Source organism: Pteronotus mesoamericanus, unplaced genomic scaffold, assembly GCF_021234165.1.
Source record: "Pteronotus mesoamericanus isolate MK-2021 breed Mesoamerican mustached bat unplaced genomic scaffold, CSHL_Meso_final contig_116, whole genome shotgun sequence".
In the NCBI taxonomy this organism is placed as follows: Eukaryota; Metazoa; Chordata; class Mammalia; order Chiroptera; family Mormoopidae; genus Pteronotus; species Pteronotus mesoamericanus.
Window position 1 is genome coordinate 30,709,249 of NW_026555027.1, and position 17,738 is coordinate 30,726,986.

At 37.8% G+C, this 17,738-nt stretch overlaps 1 protein-coding gene and 1 non-coding gene across 2 annotated transcripts in view; both read right to left on the reverse strand.

Moving 5' to 3' along the window:
* The window catches only part of WDR49 (WD repeat domain 49), a 127,672-nt gene extending 111,498 nt beyond the window's left edge, over nt 1–16,174 (reverse strand). The window contains 2 exon segments of the mRNA XM_054575642.1: nt 15,059–15,220; nt 16,106–16,174. Of these exon segments, the coding sequence (XP_054431617.1) occupies nt 15,059–15,220; nt 16,106–16,174 (231 nt within the window).
* A 262-nt stretch (nt 16,175–16,436) lies between these two features.
* On the reverse strand, nt 16,437–16,539 carry LOC129077338 (U6 spliceosomal RNA). Its single transcript, XR_008529815.1, has one exon. It is a non-coding gene; the product is annotated as a U6 spliceosomal RNA (small nuclear RNA).
* Between the last annotated feature and the right edge of the window lie 1,199 nt (nt 16,540–17,738).

The window sequence follows — 17,738 nt, forward strand, 5'->3', positions numbered from 1 at the left end:
AGGATGTAGGCAGGAGCTCTCATACATCGCTGGTAGGAATGCAAAATGGTACAGGCACTTTCTTACAAAACTAAACATGTTCTTACATACATAGATCCAGCAATCATGCTCCTTGGAATTTACCCAAAGGAGTTAAAAACTTATGTGCACATAAAAGCTGGCACATAAGTGTTCATAACAGCTAAGATGTCCTTCAGTAGGTGAGTGGATAAATAATCATTGCTATCAAGTCATGAAAAGATACAGAGGAAACTTAAATGCATACTGCTAAGTGTAAGTAGCCAACCTGAAAAGGTTACATACTGTGGTTGCCAAGGGATTAGAGGAGTAGGCAAGGGAAGAATAGGCAGAGCACAGAGTATTTTCAAGGCAGTGAAACTACCCTGTATGATACCATAATGATGGATACATGCATTACACATTTGTCCAAATTCATTGAATGTACAGCTCTAAGAAAGAACCCTGGACTTCCAGCCAAGATGGAGGCATAGGTAGATATACTTTGCCTCCTCGCACAACCAAAAGAAGGACAATAACAAATTTAAAAACAAAAAATAACCAGAGCTGCCAGAAAAGCAAACTATATGGAAGTCTGACAACGAAGGAGTTAAAGAAGAAACATTCATCCAGACAGGTAGGAGGGGCGGAGATGGGCAGCTGGGCAGAGAGGACATGTGGCAAGGTGGCAGCAGGCAGACCGGGCAGTCCCACATTTAAGTGCGGATAAACCCGAGGAACAGCTGGGGAGTGAGACAGACCTCACAATCCAGGGTTCCAGTGCAGGAAAAGAAAGCCTCAAAACCTCTGGAAGTAAAAATCTGTAGGGGTTGCAATGGCAGGAGAAACTCCCAGCCTCACAGGAGAGGCCATTGGAGAGACCCACAGGGTCCTAGAACATACACAAACCCACCCACCAAGAATCAGCACCAGAAAGGCCCAATTTGTTTGTGGGTAGTGGGGAGTGACTGAAAGCCCGCTGAAAGCCAAGCAAGAGGCACTGTTCCCTCTTGGACCCCTCCCCCACCTACAGCATCACAACACAGAGATGATCTGCCCTGCCCTGGGAATACCTAAGGCCCCGCCCCTCCCAATGTAACAGGCATGCTGAGACAAAGAAATATGGCCCAAAAGAAAGAATAGATCAAAGCTCCAAAAATAGAACTAAGCGATGAACAGATAGCCAACCTATCAGATGCACAGTTCAAAACACTGGCAATCTGGATGCTCACTGAATTGTTTGAGTATGGTTACTAAATGGAGGAAAAAGCAAATGCTATGTAATATACAATAGAGAAAAATATACAGGGAACCAGCAGTAAAGGGAAAGAAAGTCAGACTCGAATCAACAATTTGGAGCAGAAGGAAGACAGAAACATTCAACCAGAACAGAATGAAGAAACAAGAATTCAAAAAAGTGAGCAGAGGCTTAGGAACCTCTGGGACAAATTGAAATGTTCCAACATCCAAATCATAGGGGTGTCAGAAGAAGAGGAAGAGCAAGAAATTGAAAACTGTGCTATTTGAAAAAATCATGGAGAATTTCCCCAATCTAGTGAAGGAAATAGACTTCCAGGAGATCCAGGAAGCTCAGAGAGTCCCAAAGAAGTTGGACCCAAGGGAGCACACATCAAGGCACATCATAATTAAGTTACCCAAGATTAAAGATAAAGAGAGAATCTTAAACGCAGCAGGAGAAAGGGAGACAATTACCTACATAGGAGTTCCTGTAAGACTATCTGCTGATTTCTCAAAAGAAACCTTGCAGGCAAGAAGGGGCTAGAAAGTATTCAAAGTCATGAGAGGCAAAGACCTACATCCAAGATTACTCTATCCAGCGAAGCTATCATTTAGAATGGAAGGGCAGATAAAGTGCTTCTCAGATAAGGTGAAATTAAAAGAGTTCATCATCACCAAGCCCTTATTATATGAAATGTTAAAGGGACTCATCTAAGAAAAAGAAGAAGATCAAAAACTATCAACAGTAAAGCAGGGGGAGGGGAAGGGGGCAGAATGGGGGAAAAGGTACAAGGAATAAGCAGCATAAATAGTAGGTACAATATAGACAGGGGGAGGTTAAGAATAGTATAGGAAATGGAGAAGCCAAAGAACTTACATGTACAACCCATGGACATGAACTAAGTTGGGGAGGGAATGCTGCGGGGTGCGGTTGTACAGGGTGGAGGAGAATTCAGGGGAGAATAAAAACAAACAAACAAAAAAACAAATCAAAACAGAAAAATCAAAAGCTCTACTAAGCTGGACATCCAAGGTCCTTGCTCCATGGCTGGCAGGTAGTGCCCGCTGTTGGCTACAAGCATACACACAAAAAAGAACCCTAATGTAAACTGTGGAATTTGGGTGATTATGTTCTGTGTGTCTGTGCAGATTCATCAAGTGTAACAAATATACTACTCTAGAGGGAGATGTTGATAATGAGGGAGTGTGTGTGTTTCCAGTCAAGGATATAGGTATAATTTCTGTATTTTCCCCTTAATTTTGTTGTGAACCTAAAACTCCCCAAGAAGTGTAAACTCTTAATGCAAGAAAGATTAACTGAGATGTTATGTGTGCAAAGACTATGTAATCAAGTATTTAAAAGAAGTTAATCTAGGTTTTTAATTAAATTAACTTTCTGAGAAATAATTGGTATCTAGACCTTTGAACTACTCAGAAGTCCATAATTCTTATCTTTCTTAAATTATTTTTAGTTTACCAAGCTTAGATAAATGGAAGTTTTCCAGTGACCCAGATTTTAAGTGTACAGAAAGAAATCTGATCCTAAAAACGCTCCATCTGAGCCAAAACTGCAAACTGTTTGTGAAAGCTAAGTCGATGTTGATCTTTTATTGTAAATTATTACATCAATCAACCTCTCATAGCTATGTCAGTATCCCATTAACTTAAAAAAAAATTTAAAGTTTAATCCTAATGTATTTTCTTCCTATGAACTAATAATGTATTTTTATTTCTAAGGACAAAAAACTGTTCTGACAAATATCAAAACACACATATGCTGGAACATGAAATGGGAACTAAGCTATAAAGAAAGAATAATATAAATTTTCTTAAACAATGAACTTAATATTTTCTGCATATGTATAATGCCAACATGCACTCTCAACTTGAGATATTTGACAGAAAACTACAATTGTGTGATATACCTGACAGTTCTATTACTGATTGTTCACTCCAAGAGCTTTTGTTTCTTTAGGTTTGAAAATAAAACCATGATTTGGTCATATCTTTGGTTAAAATTTAGGAATTTGTTTACTAAAAGATCCTAACTTATTCAAGAATCATTATTCCTTGATCAATAATTATGTGGTTTATGTTTATTAATTCTATTATATGTTGTTTTAATAAATTAGTTAAATGTGGAATTAAAAGTATGTGGTCTTTTATACAAGCTTTAAAGCACAAATGCAATAACTTTTACCATACAATTAATTCTTATTTGTCAGTGGCTCCCATTTATGTTCTGGGACTAGAATTGTTTCATTCATTCTGTTATATTATATATATGTTATATATAATATGTATATGTTTGTGTGTGTGTGTGTGTGTGTGTGTATATATATATATAAATCTATCTCACAATCTGTGGTAAAGAGACTGTGGCTATATAGTTGCCGCAGCCTCAGTTATTGCACTTCTAAATAGGGATCTTAGAGTTGTCATCAGGGTTAGTTGATAGTTCAATGTATGTATACCACATGGGATTATTTAAGGTGTATATGGTATATTTATACTCAATAAAGGTTAATTCTCTGCTAAATGTTTTTAAAGGAATAAAATCATAAGTTAAGCCATCATGACAGCAATGACTCTTCTCTGCAGATTTAGATAATTCACTTATTGATGTGTGTGCTTGGGCAGGTGTGTGTAAGGCCTCTGGAACTGTACATATCGTTGGTCAAAAAAGGTTCCTCTGTGTGTGGGGTGGGGGTTTGTACGATGGCTGTAGTAGCACTCTTCATTTGAAACAGCTTTGTTAGATTGTATTGTGACAGCTGTCATATCAGTATGCAATTAAAAAATACTTATCAGTTAGTGAATTTTTTGTAGCCATTTGAATATTGACAATGGAAGAAGATAAGCAACATTTTCTGGCATATTATGTTTTATTATTTCAAGAAAGGTAAAAACTCAAGGCAAAAAAAGATTTGTGTAGTGTATGGAGAAAGTGCTATGACTGATCGAACATGTCAAAAGTGGTTTGCGAAGTTTTGTGCTGGAGATTTCTCTCGGGACAATGCTCCATGGTTAGGCAGACCAGTTGAAGTTGATAGTGATGAAATCAAGACATTAACTGAGAACAATCAATGTTACACCAAATAGGAGGTAGCTGGCATACTTAAAATATCCAAATTAATGAAGTTTTTAGTGAAAATAAAAAATCTGTCTCAGGGTTTATCTGAGAATCCGGTAAGATAATCTGTACATAAGGCAATTCTTACATTAAACAATTCTATTAAAACAGTTGTTATTGTTGAAGACATATCCACATCAAACTAAATTCACAAGCATATATTTAGTATAATTAGGGAAATATCAATAATTTAGGAAATTTTATTTCATTATAAAGCATAGAACACAAAACAATTAATTCTCAGTCCCTTCCACTGAAAATTTAATTAGTATGGCTTTAATTAAATTTTCTTCCAATTTGTTGTAATTTTATACACACATACCAAATTAAAACTACCTAACGGTGTTTAAAAGTATACCTTTCGCTCTTATTAGTCAAGATTCTCTGTGTGGTCTTTTTGAGGTAAAATTTAGTGCCCCTGTGTCTCTTAGAACTCATTTTCTGATAAAAGTGTAAAGTGTATGATCTGTTAGAAAACATATTCTCACTCAGCCCTTCCTGAGATAATCTTTGTAAATTTGCTTTGCTATGTCTAAGTATTGAGCAAGAAAATAATGAGTTATTTTCTCCAATTTTTCTTGTAAGAAAAATAGCATACTCAGAAAGTCTGGCTGATCTTCTCAGCAGGCACAGTGTTGGACCTTTAGGAAAGTTTCCTGTTTCCCCAAATCCCTTTCAAAGAATATTCTAAAAATCATTTCCATCTGCCTAGAAAGGTTTTCTTCTGCAGCTACAATCAGTTCTAGTGAGCTGCCTATCTGTTAAAAAAAAAATGAACTCTGTAAAATTCCCTTCAGCTCCTGAGCTTTGTGAGGTTTGGATTTCACTGTAACTTATAGGAAAACTGAGGGCCAAGCCTAAGTGCAAACTTTCAAAAATCTACCCATTGTAAGAAATGTGACAGCCCTTTTCTGTTTAAGAAGAGATTATGTGCTTTCAATTAGCAATGTGTGAGCCCATGCATTTTAAAAATTATTCATTTTTGCACAGAATAATGTTTTTACTATAGACAACACAAGATATAAATAAACCAAAAAATTAAAATTCTCCATGATGCCATCAGCCTTTCAGACTTTCCTAGGCAGAAATAGAATATTCGTATATTATTTACCAAACGGTGTCATGTTACACATATCTTTGATTGCCGCTCTTCCACTTTAGGTCATGTCATGAAGCTATGCTTTGTACAGTATATACTGGTCTTTATCATCATTTTTAATGGCTGCACAATATGCTACAGAGAAGACATACAATTTATAAATCCCTATTATCTTCCATTGTTCTCAATTATTTGCTATTTTATATAAATAACCCAGAAACAAACGTCCCTACACATATATCTTTGCTCAGTTGTCCAATTATTTTCTGAGGAAAATTTACTAGAAGCAGAATTGCTGAGTCAAGGAATTCACACATTCTGAAAGTTTTTGATATATCTTGTCAAACCCTCCTCTGGAGATGGTTGAACAAATTTATGTTTCCATGAACAAAGTATGAGATTACCTATATTGTCCCAAAGCTCACCAAGATGTGGTATTCTCATTCTTCATAAAACTCATTAGTCGGTTGCTAAAAAATAGTTCTAGTGAGGCTAAACATTTACATACTTTCTGGTAAAACAGAGCAATGCGTTCCCAAAGCAGACACAATTCTTTCAAAAGCCTGCCAACTCTTAGAAATGTTGTTTATGTTTTTTCCCTTTAACTTTTTTCTATAGCAATATTTTATAATGAAATACAGAAAGAAAAATTTTCTTCTTTTCTCTTACTCTGTAAACAAGGACTTGTCCAAAACAAGAATAGAGGTCCCAGTTAAAAACTATGAAGAGAGCACAATTCAGTTTGATTAGAAATCCGGGTATTCTCTTCTCTGTCAAAACTGACTCTGTGTTTGCACATCACCGAGCCAAGCATAGCTGCCTTTATCCTTTGGGTATTATTTTCTCCCAGATCCTGCAAATTTATCTATTCATTAATAAACATGTATTCAGTGTGTACACCACACATGCTAGCATAAGGTAAGTTTACTTATTCATTTATTAAACAAATACTTAATAAGCACTTAATAAGTGCTTGCTCCATGTAGAATTTTATTCTAAGCACCCAGCACCAATTTTCAACAAGACAGATAAGGTCTATGTTCTTCAAATACTTAGACCTAAGCGGGGAAGTTTGGTGTGCTGGTCACAATGATTCTAGGTACCAAAGGCAGTACGATTACAAGAATCACACTAATTACGGGTTTTTTCCCAATTTCAAACTGAATTCAAACTTTAAACATGTATAAATATTACATAAACAGAAATCTTGTATAGCCCAGAAACCTTTCTTTAGTTTGAACGCTTTTTTTCCCTCTACCTTTACTTCAGATCTTTAGCATTATGCCACGTTTCCTTTTCTCTACATGAAAAATAGTTTCTAATAGGCTCTCAGAATCTTGTTTTGCCCATAACCTGCTAGTTCTATCAAGCAGTTCACCATAAATAACATTTCTTCTGCCAAATATTTGGCGTGATTTTTGGGTAATGTTTCGTGACAGCTAAATTAGTATGCATTATCAAAATGCATTCTTTCCTCTTATCTCTGTAATAAAATTTAAAATTAACATGCTGCTTTTTCATGCTTCATTCTGTTGCATTTGCCTCAATTTCTCTGGGTTCCAAAGCATATTGGTTATGAATATGTATTAGGGTTTGCTGTCAAACCCTGTGAACATCTTCTGGAGCAGATTAGATAAGTTATCTCAAAACAAAGGCATCAGTTTACCACCTTCTGCAATTTTCACTTACCAATGAACATTCATGAGACTGAACAACAGAACAGGAGAGACTAGTCTACCAGCCAACATTCATATTGCTCCTTTTTCTTGCTTCAATAGGTTTTAGTTGATTTTAATTTTCATTTACATTATGATATCAATGATTCAAAAGCTCACCAGTCTAAATGGAGTTTAAATTTTGTGACTAACAAAGGCACAGACCTTGAAATCCCTGTATTGAATTTAAGGTTTGGAACTAAACTTTTCTAAACCAAACTATCAACAGTTATATTTCCTATCAACTGGTAAATTAGAATTGAATTGCAGCTGCAGGAGAAACAAAATCAATAAATCAATCTTTCACTTTTAAATAACGATACTCGTAACTCCCAAGATGTGTAATTGTCCATATCGTTTTTCCCTGTCTGTGGAAGTTTTCAGTTCTCCACTTGAGATCTAAATGATGTCTATTACTATCATCTGTTTTGTCTAAGCTAGAAGCTTGGGGGCGCAAACCCGACCAGAGAAATGGTACAACCAGGAGACAATTAAGCTTCATTGATCTTCATTTGGAAATATCACTGCAGAAGAATAAACATATACTGTTTTTAAAAACAATTCTAATTGACTTTTTATATATTTTTTTAAACAATTGCTGTCCATTAGTTTAAAACCATAAATTGAGTCAAAGAATTTCATACAGCCACGAATTCATGTATTTTAGAGCTGGAAGAAAGTTGGGAACATCCACATCAACACTACATTTAAAGGGAAAATGCTGAGGTCCAAAGTTAAAAGGACTTCTCAGGTCACACAGCTTAGTGAACTAGGCCTACAACCGAAGAGTCTTAGTTTCTAATCACTTCTGTTATGCCACAAATATGTTGATTTCAGCACACTCTGATTATCTCTAGGATACCACGTTCATCAACATCCAGAAATATATGAGGTTAGAATATGTATGACCTCATACAGTTTTGATAAAAGATATTTATCTAGAACTGTAAACCTTTATGATGATATACTTAAAATTTACATATGAACTCTACAATCAATACAGCATGAATAGACTAAAAAGTCAAAAAGATTTCAAACCAGGTTCTAGAAGAAAATCCTTTCACCCAAATTGTCACATCCTTCTCATTTTTGCATCATTCTGAAATCAATTATCCAACACTTCAACTAATCACTGGTCATTAGTTTGATCCCTCATTCCTTTTATCTCTCCTCCTTTCATCCCAGGTATCAAGCAAAACACTAGCTGAACGCTGCTGGCAGACAAAGATCACACAAAAGCAGAACTGGTATCACTATAATAAAATAAATGCCCTCCAACCTCAAAATGTTCCTCTAAACTACTAGGAACCCGTCCAAGTTTCTTGCTGAACTCTTAGTCTTATTCTCCATATTCTTTAAACTTCTACCAATAGAGAAATTTAATTTGTAACTCACAGAAATGAAGAAAAAGAAAGAGGAGGATGAGAGGAAGAAGAGGAGAAGGAAGAGACGTCAGAGGGGGACTTTCTCAAATGTCTGCAACGTAGATTGACTTGCATCTTTTCCTCCCTGTGGCAGCAGAACTGCTCCTCTCATCTGGATACCTCTTTCTTTCACCACCTCAGAGGATCTCTTCTGTCATCTCCCTACTGCTCTCTATTGACTCCTTTGCATCGGCATTTAAACATAATCAAGTCACTTAATCATTAACAATCTTTCTTTGACATTACTATATACTTCTAGCTACTGCTCATCCTTCTCCTCCTTTCAAACAGCCATCTTAAAGGAATCGGGTTCACACATTGTCCCAATTTGCTCACCTCCAACTTTCTCAACCCACTGCAATACAGCTTCTTTCCCTTTCCCTTCACTAAGATGCTCTTACCAAAAAGACTAAATGCCTGGAGTTAAACCTTTCAGTGGATTCATGCCAGTTCTTATAAGATGAAAAATTTACCAAGTTAATATTTGGTTCCAAATATCTTGGAGAAAATTTCTTGAGATTCCTATTTAGTTGAAAAGTGAAACCAGAGTTATATGTAAGACATCAATCAAAGAAGAAAAAGGTTCAAGCTGCTGTAAATGAGAAGAGAAGAATTTGATATTTGTTTTTATTGCTTTGGTTTCATTGTTTGATAGACAAATAAGGGGAGAAGAGTGGCACAAAGGGGAGATGAACAGGGTGGGTGACAGCACGGTGGCAGATGGTGATATGGCAATGAAGGGCCATTTAGAAAGCCCCACAGGCAATAAAGCTAAAACAACTTAAAATTAAATATATATATTTTTTCTTACTCTTTTTATAAACCAAATAGTATACCAAGACTTATTTATCCATTCATTTATTGACGAATAATTGGGCTGTTTTAAACACTCTAATTGACAACATTAAATAAATATTCTTATGCAAATATAGTCTCTGCATGCCATAAATTATGTAGAATAGTTTATAGAATTGGAATTGCTGGTTCTAAAAGTATACTTTTGGGGTTCTGGTCAAGTTTGACAGCATAGGTAAATGCACTATACCAATCTTTCCACAAGCACATCAAAATTACAAATACACTACAGAACAACCATCACTCAGAACCACCTCGTGTTGTAGCCTCTCTAGGCTTGACAGGTCCGCTCAGGGCTCAGGTAGATGGAAGAATATGCATGGAGCCTTGGGGATGCTTGACATGCCTTTATTCAGGAGAGTCACAGAGGCACAAGCCCAGGTCAGGGGAAATCACACAGGCCACAAAGCCCATGTCCAAGTCAGGGCCTGACTCCCCACCTCATCCAAAGCTCCTATCCATTAAATACTAGCCCTAAACAAAGCTACAGGTCAGAAAGGGAAGTAGCTATCATGAGCTACTCATGCGAGCCTACTCAAGGCTACAGGGCAGTTTATTGCACCCAGGGCTCAAGGCTGTGGGAATACTGCTTTATCATACTCCATCAAGGTTGTAAGGAGCTGCTCCCTCTGGTTACCCATGCATCTGGGTAAGGGAGCCAGACCACCTCCACATACCCTACATATCTGAAACCTAGTGGAACAGAAATCCTACAACTCAGGATATGAAGAAGCTACATTAAGACTAGTAGGAGAGATGGAGGTGTAGAACAGACTGGTCCCACATCCACATGTAACAGATCAAAACTGGGAAGCATATGTTGGCTGCAGAGGTCCCTCCTGAGGATTAAGGGATCCCAGCCCCACAGCAAGTCCCCCCAGCCCAGGGTTCCAGTGTTGGGAAGAGATTGTGAAAATCTGCCTGGGAAAACCAGTTGAGATTGTGGCTGAGTGAGATGCAGTCTCCTGAAGTCCCAAGCATGGGACCACTGCATGGGCTTACTCAAATTCACTCCCTCTGAGATCCAGGACTGGGGCACCACCTCAAAATGCACCAGGGATGTATGGGGAGGAACTGAATTATCTGGCATCATGGTGAGAGCTGAAGGAACAGCTTTCTCCCAGACAGAAATGCTGGCAGAGGTCATTGTTCCTTTTCTGGGCTCTTCCCCACTGGAGTTGGCAGGCAGGTGTCATATCTGAGTCTCCATCAACCTAGCTAATACTGTTCACCCTGCCTTAGTGAATCCCTGAGACCCTGCCTCACCCAACTTTTGGGCCCGCCTAGCTATTTCCAATGGCTTTTCCATAGGAATGATCTGTCTTGGCTCATGTTTCAAGCTTTCCTAAAATTTCTCAAACAAGCAATATCTGGCCATAGTGTGCCCCTAGGCCTGGAACTAGCAGCAGCCAGCCTTGTTTTGCTGCTTGGTCTGTCCTCAGCTCCTCCAAGCCCAGTAAAACTAGCAGCCATCGGCAGATTGTTTTGTAGCTTATGCCAGGTGACCCTGGGAAGGACAGAGGTGGTGGCTGACCTTGGTCTTGGGAGGCCCAAGGGCCACCTCACAAGTGACACACTCAAGGGGAGGACTCAGTGGTCCCCAGAACCCTGCTGAAGTGGATTCTGCTCCACAGACCTCCTCTGTTGATCCTGCATGGTAGTTATAGCCAGTCCTTGTAGCCAATGATCCTGGGGGTAAATTTCTCCCATTGACATGACAACAGCAATCAAGACTCAGCTTGATCCAGAGAAGGATATACACAGCCCATGGAAGTGGGGGGCAAGCCTGGAGTGCCCAGCTCAGGTGGTTGGGGAGGCTGTGCCTCTGAACCTAATAGAATACCTACTACCTACAACCACTCTATCAAACCCAAAGACATAGAAACTCTGTCTAATACAAAGAAACCAACACAGGGAGACTGCCAAAAGAGGAGACAAAAAAACACGTCCCAAATGAAAGAACAGAACAAAATTTCAAGAAAAAAACTAAAAAAAAATGAAGACAATGAATCTACCAGATAGAGTTGAAAACACTGGTTATGAGGATGCTCAATAAACTTAGAGGAAGAGTGGATGAACTTAGTGAGAATTTCAATAAAGAGATAAAATATATTAAAATAGAAGTATAAAACTTAAAAAAGAACCAGTCATAAATAAATAATACACTAACTAAAATTCAGAATACATTATAGGAAATCAACAGTTCAGTAGATGAAGCAGAGAATCAAATTGGAGATATTGAAGATAAGAAATAAAAAAACACCCAATCAGAACAGCAAAAAAGAATATTTAAAAAATGGGAATAGTATAAGGGGTCTCTGGGACAATATTAAGTTTGCCAACATTTGCATCACGGGGATGCCAGAAGAAGAGAGAAAGCAAGGAATTAAAAACCTATTTGAAAAAATAATTACAGAAAACTTCCTTAACCTGGTAAAAAAAAATTGACATTCAAGTTCAATAAACATAGAAAGACCCAAAGAAGATGAACCCAAAGAGGCCTGCCCCAAGACACATCATAGTTAAATAGCCAAAGATCAAAGTCAAAGAGAGACTCTTATAATAAAAGCAGCAAGAGAAAAGCAGTTAGTTATCTACAAGAGAACTCCCTTAAGACTGTCAGCTGATTTCTCTGCAGAAATTTTGTAAGCCAGAAGAGACTGGTAAGAAATAGTCAAAGTGATGGAAAGCAAGGAACTACAATATATCACTCTACCTGGCAAACTTATCATTTAGAATTGAAGGACAGGTAAGAGTTTCCCAGACAAGAAAAGGAGTTCATCACCACCAGATCAGTATTACAAGAAGTGTTAAAGGGTCTTTTTTTTAAGACAGGAGAGGTTTGAGGGATGGATGAGAAAGGTGATGTGATTAAGAAGTACAAAGTGGTAATTATAGAATAGTCACGGGGATGTAAAGTGCAGCATAGTCAATTATATTTTAATAACAGTGTACAGTGTCATATGAGTACTAGATTTATTGAGGTGATAACTTAAGTGAGTTATATAATGTCTAATCACTGGATTGTATATCTAAAGCTAATATAATACTGTATGTCAACTGTAATTGAAAAATAAAAAATGATTTAAGTAAAAAAATAATACTTTTAATACATTTTATATTTGATATATTCTAGAAAATTTACAAAAAAACTTTGATTATTTACAGTCTTAGTAATAGTGTCCATTTCCCTGATTCTTTGCCTATAGTAAATATTATTGGTCTTTTTAATCTTTGCCAAATTGATGAATGAAAAAGGATGTCTTCTGTTTTTGATTAAAGTTTCAAATCTAATTCCTAATGAGTTTGAGTATCTTTTCACATGATTAGCAGTTCTTTGTGTGGTACTTTTCCTTGAGTACATAAAAAAAATGATAATATATGTAAATATATGCAATTAAATCTATATGTGATATATGTATGTGCATATATGGATAGAAATGAATAAAAATACACTGGGAAATGTAACATTAAGAGTAATTACCCAGGCAGTGCAGGAATTGCAGGTTGACCATAGTCATAAGGGAATTTCATGTGTTACTTGGATTTTTTTAAATGAGAAAAATGTATTCTCACTTTTAAAAATAATGACATGACTGTTAAATAAATAGAAATCATGAAAATGAATAAAATTGTATATGACTGACTACACCTTCTTCTCCTATTTGTTTGTTTCTCATCCTGCTACTTCCAGTAAATAATCTGCTTCTCTGCTGTGTCAACTTCAATAGTTTCTCTGCCCCCTGGAAGGATTTCCCTAAGATCTGGCCTTAGACACCCTGCTCTCTTCCCCAGCTATCTCATTGGCACCCATGGTCTCTGCCCTCAGAGACCTATGGATCTCACACCAACATCTCTCTGCCTGCCTAACCCTTCTACTTGGCTTTAAACAAATACTGGCATTGAACCTAATCAAAACATGGGCAGTTAGAGCAACAAAAAGAATATATAGTTACATAGTAAGGTGTTAATCCAGCCTGGGTAGTACAACAAGACTTTCCTGAGAGAGCGGTATTTAAACATGAAGTGTGAGGTGGTGTTAGCTGAGAAATTCCATTAATGCATTCAAATAACTAAAATATGAGCAGCATGAATAAAACAATTTGGGTACTGTTCCAATTTCAGATAATTTCGTGACTGAGTTGTTGGAACCATAAATTCAGACTAAACATAAATTCAGACTAAAAATTCAAAGGGAGGGAGGTGAAGAGGAAAGTAAGGACTCCCCTGAAAGGAATGGATGGTCCCATTTTTTTTATAGTTCTAGGAGAAGGAATGTGGAAAAATTAGACTTAGAGTAGCTTAAAGGAAAATATTTTCTGTTATCTCTAAAAATCAGCTTGACCTTCAGGCTCCAAGGCATGAGACGTCTGATATGTTTCCAGGGCCATGGCAGGGCTAAGAGGAGACCCTTGGTCATGTAAATGTGGCCAGAAGTGAGGAAGTGGAACAGTTGGTAGGATTCCATGAGAAGGACCCACAGCAGCACTGCCCAATAGGACTTTCTGCAATAATGGAAACATTCTATAACCTGCACTATCCAATGTGGTAACTACTAGCCACATGTGGCTCCTGAGTACTTTAACCATGGCTCGTGCCTTGGAGGAACTGAATGTTTCATTTTATTGAATTCTTATTTTTATTTCAATTTAATTTAAATAGCTACATGTGGTTTGTAGCCACCATATTGGACAATGTAGGTCTATAGCAAAACCAGTGTGAAACATGGCTTCGGCATTAGGGAAGAACACATGCATACATGGAAAACCAAGGAGTGGAGGAAAATAGTGTACCTGGTAGTCCTTAACAGAGAATAATGTTATACAGAGAGTTGAGACTTAATGGACATCATACCCATAAGATAGTGGTAAGACAAATGAAGAAAGAAAAGACCCCAAGGAACTTGTGCCTAAGCAAGTGTGACTCAGAGTCTTGGGAAAAAAGTTACAAATAACCAAGGGACAATTTGGAGGTTTCCTATTTTTAGTAACAGAGTTGGTGGGGTTTTGTGTCATCATTGGGTATGCTACACCTGATAATAGGTGAGAAACATGAAATCAAAATGGTAGGAATTAAAGTTTTTTTTTGCTTTGTTTTGTTTTTTTAAATATCAGGCAATTTGAAGAAGTAGGCCTTCATCTACAGGTCCAGCTATGTCGCTGCACCACAAATGGACAGCAATAGGCATCTTTGCATTTGTTCTCTCTCCGTTATAACAAGTTTCCTAGTTGCCTTCTCTGCTCCAGATATGGCTGAAGCTCAAGGTTAAAACGTTCGTTTACCAAAAGCACTCTATCAGCCTCTCTGATCCAGATTAATTTTTATAAGCACCTGTTCCAAAAGCACACAGAGAAATTGGAAAAGGCATGAAGCTGTTAGAACTTGTCAAAGAATTCAGCACAAAGGCCACAGTGTGGAGGAAAACCAATTTTTCATGTGAGCTGACACACAACTTCACTTACTGTGTCTTGGTGATGACATCATTTGCTAACCTCACCCATAAATTCTAGCAAGTCAGACAAAATCACCAAAGAGTCCTCTGTCACTTCCAATTGCGCCAGCTGCAGTGGTATTGGATTTGTCTTCACACTATTACCTGCTGCTGAGGAGAGGGACCTGCAGGGCTTCGCTGATTTTCTGCTGCCGTCAAAAACAGGCTTTTTGATTCCTCTAAGGAAGTTGGGGCAAGATATGTTCTGACCTGCTGCCTTTGTTCAGCAGGTGATGAATTGACTGAGGCTGTTGAAGGCACTCTGTACTGTATAACACAGTTATAAATTAAACATTTCTGTTTACCTTCTCCCAAGTCTTCACTGAGATACATTTAGAAAGAAAAATAGATTTTAAAAAGCAACGGGTTACTCTTATCTTTTCCTTTTATTCTTCCATTCTTTCTCTGCATTGATTTTATTGTAAGAACTATTGATTATTTGCTGATTACACATTACTTCCAAGTTACAAAGATCCAGTGCCTGTGCTATTAACAGCATGCTCGTTGTGTTCCTGGAGTCCTTATCTTATTCCTTAGAGCAGCATCCCAGAGAAAGGTTGTCTTGTAGACAGTGGGAGCCATGCTATATAATGGCCGGAGAGCTGACAATCTACCCTCTGATCCCTGGCTCTGCCTGCTCCATGGGCAATTCAATTAAATATTTTTGAACTTCATTCTCCTTATGTGTAAATGGGAAGTAAAAATGTCTGTCCTTCCTACATTCCAGGTTTGTGAGAGGATCAAATGACAAAACGCTTACAGAAGTACTTTATAAAATCGTACCGTGCTTCGAAAATACTAAATTTCTATTTGTCATTTTACCTCCACTGATTTCCAGACAGAGATTTATCTCAGTTACAACAGAAGATTCATAGGCATTTGGACCATTAAAGCAAAGATAAAAGAACAAGAGTCATATATGAAAATAGCAGATAATTGTTCCAGAAAAATCTGTATTAATAATAGTTCTATCAGTTGAACGCTACATTTAGCTTTTAACTTCCTGGCACTTAAGGCAGAACACAAAATACCATTAGGCACATGACTCTCCCTTATTTACAAAATGAAGCATGTTCGTTTATCCAGAGAAAAGAAAATTTCCTACCATTAAACTATAAGAATTGTGGGTGAAACTGCTTTCTGGGCACATACCTGTCTACATTTTCCAGTTGCCCTTGCAGTTGGAATGGCAGCCTGGCCCACAAAACCTTCCCCAGGCATTCCTTCAGGCTCTTCTCCCCATGTTCACTTGAGACATGGCAAGTGTGGAAAGTAGGAGTTAGAAGAAGCTTGGGTACCTGAATCCCTACTTAGAGCTTCCCACCAATTAGAAATATCTGCTTTTGACTTCACATGAGTAAGAAAAAAAAAAAAACGGTATCATGTTTGAACTATTTTATAGCTTGCATACTCTATAAAAATTAAGATTTTCTAATTTGAAAGTTTGTTGGATAACATCATAGACAGAATTTTGGGGGTTTTTTTGGTTTGTTTTTGCTTCACAAATTCGCACATCATCCTTGCGCAGGGCCATTCTAATCTCTGCATTGTTCCAATTTTAGTATATGTGCTGCCAAAGTGAGCACCAGAGTTTTTAACTATTAGTTTTAGCTAATGTTTTTAATCTTTATGAACTGTCTCCTATTTTGTCAGAGAGGAGCAAAATCTAACTGTTCTAAAGAAAGGGAATGAAACAAGAATAGGTGATTTTATTTATTAAGGAGGACCCTGGCCCACGAAGTCCCTGGACTCGCCGCAGCTGGAAGACTCATTCCAGACACCGTGTGCCTGCCAAGGAAAGGGGAAGGTGATTCCCTCTGGTGGGGAATGCCCTGAACCCCTGTGTTCAATGGCTTTTATTGAGAGGGTTACCAGTGGGGGGACAGGTAGCAGGAATGTATAGGTAACCTGATTACATCAGTATCTTAAGTTTACAGAGAGTAGGTGATGTCTGAAGAAGACAAATGGCAGGAAACACACCAAACTGTTTGGGTCTGAGATGAGTAAATATAATGGCGCCAAATGGATTTTGCATCAAGGTCCATGAATAATGTAAATTTCCTTCCCAGCATGAGCTGGTTACCTGGTGTGAGAATAACAGAGCTTGAGGGAGAAACAAAGCATGCTTCAAGGAGTGTAATTTACTTTCAGGCCTGATTTCCCTGGGGGTCCTCAGAGCTATTATTGGGTCCTGCCTATCAACAGCATTACCAGTGTTCCGGCCAAGACTTATGGGTCCTTTCCCAGGCCCCAGTGTGCGCGGGACTACAGTCCCCAATTCCATGCAAAGCAGCCCCCTATAATTTATGTGTTTGAGATGGTGATTACTGGGGTAGAGAGGAAAGGAGCAAAAGAAGAGAATAGTTATAGAGGAGGAGACACGTCCAGGAGGTCCTGTCCATTTGGGTATGTTGCTAGTAAAGATACAATGGGCATTGAAAAGACAGAAAGAAGACTGTTCCATAATAAACTAAGGAATCCTGAGAGTTTAGAAAGAAGGACAGATAATGGAAAGATAGAAAAGGTCTAAACCTGATTTTCCTGATCACCTTAGTGTCTAGCCTGCCTGGCAGGGCATCAGAGCCCTCAGCTTTGACCTGTTGGAGCAAAGAAGCATTGCTGTTTGGCCCAGCTGCAAAATCTCTCTGTAGCCTTCTTGAGAATTTTATGAAGACAATCAAGTATGAGAATATCATACATTCTATGAATTTATTCATTTTATTATACCTCAAGCACTATTCTCAGATCTGCATAACTGCCTCCTAAACTCCTCTGGTCTTGTTAG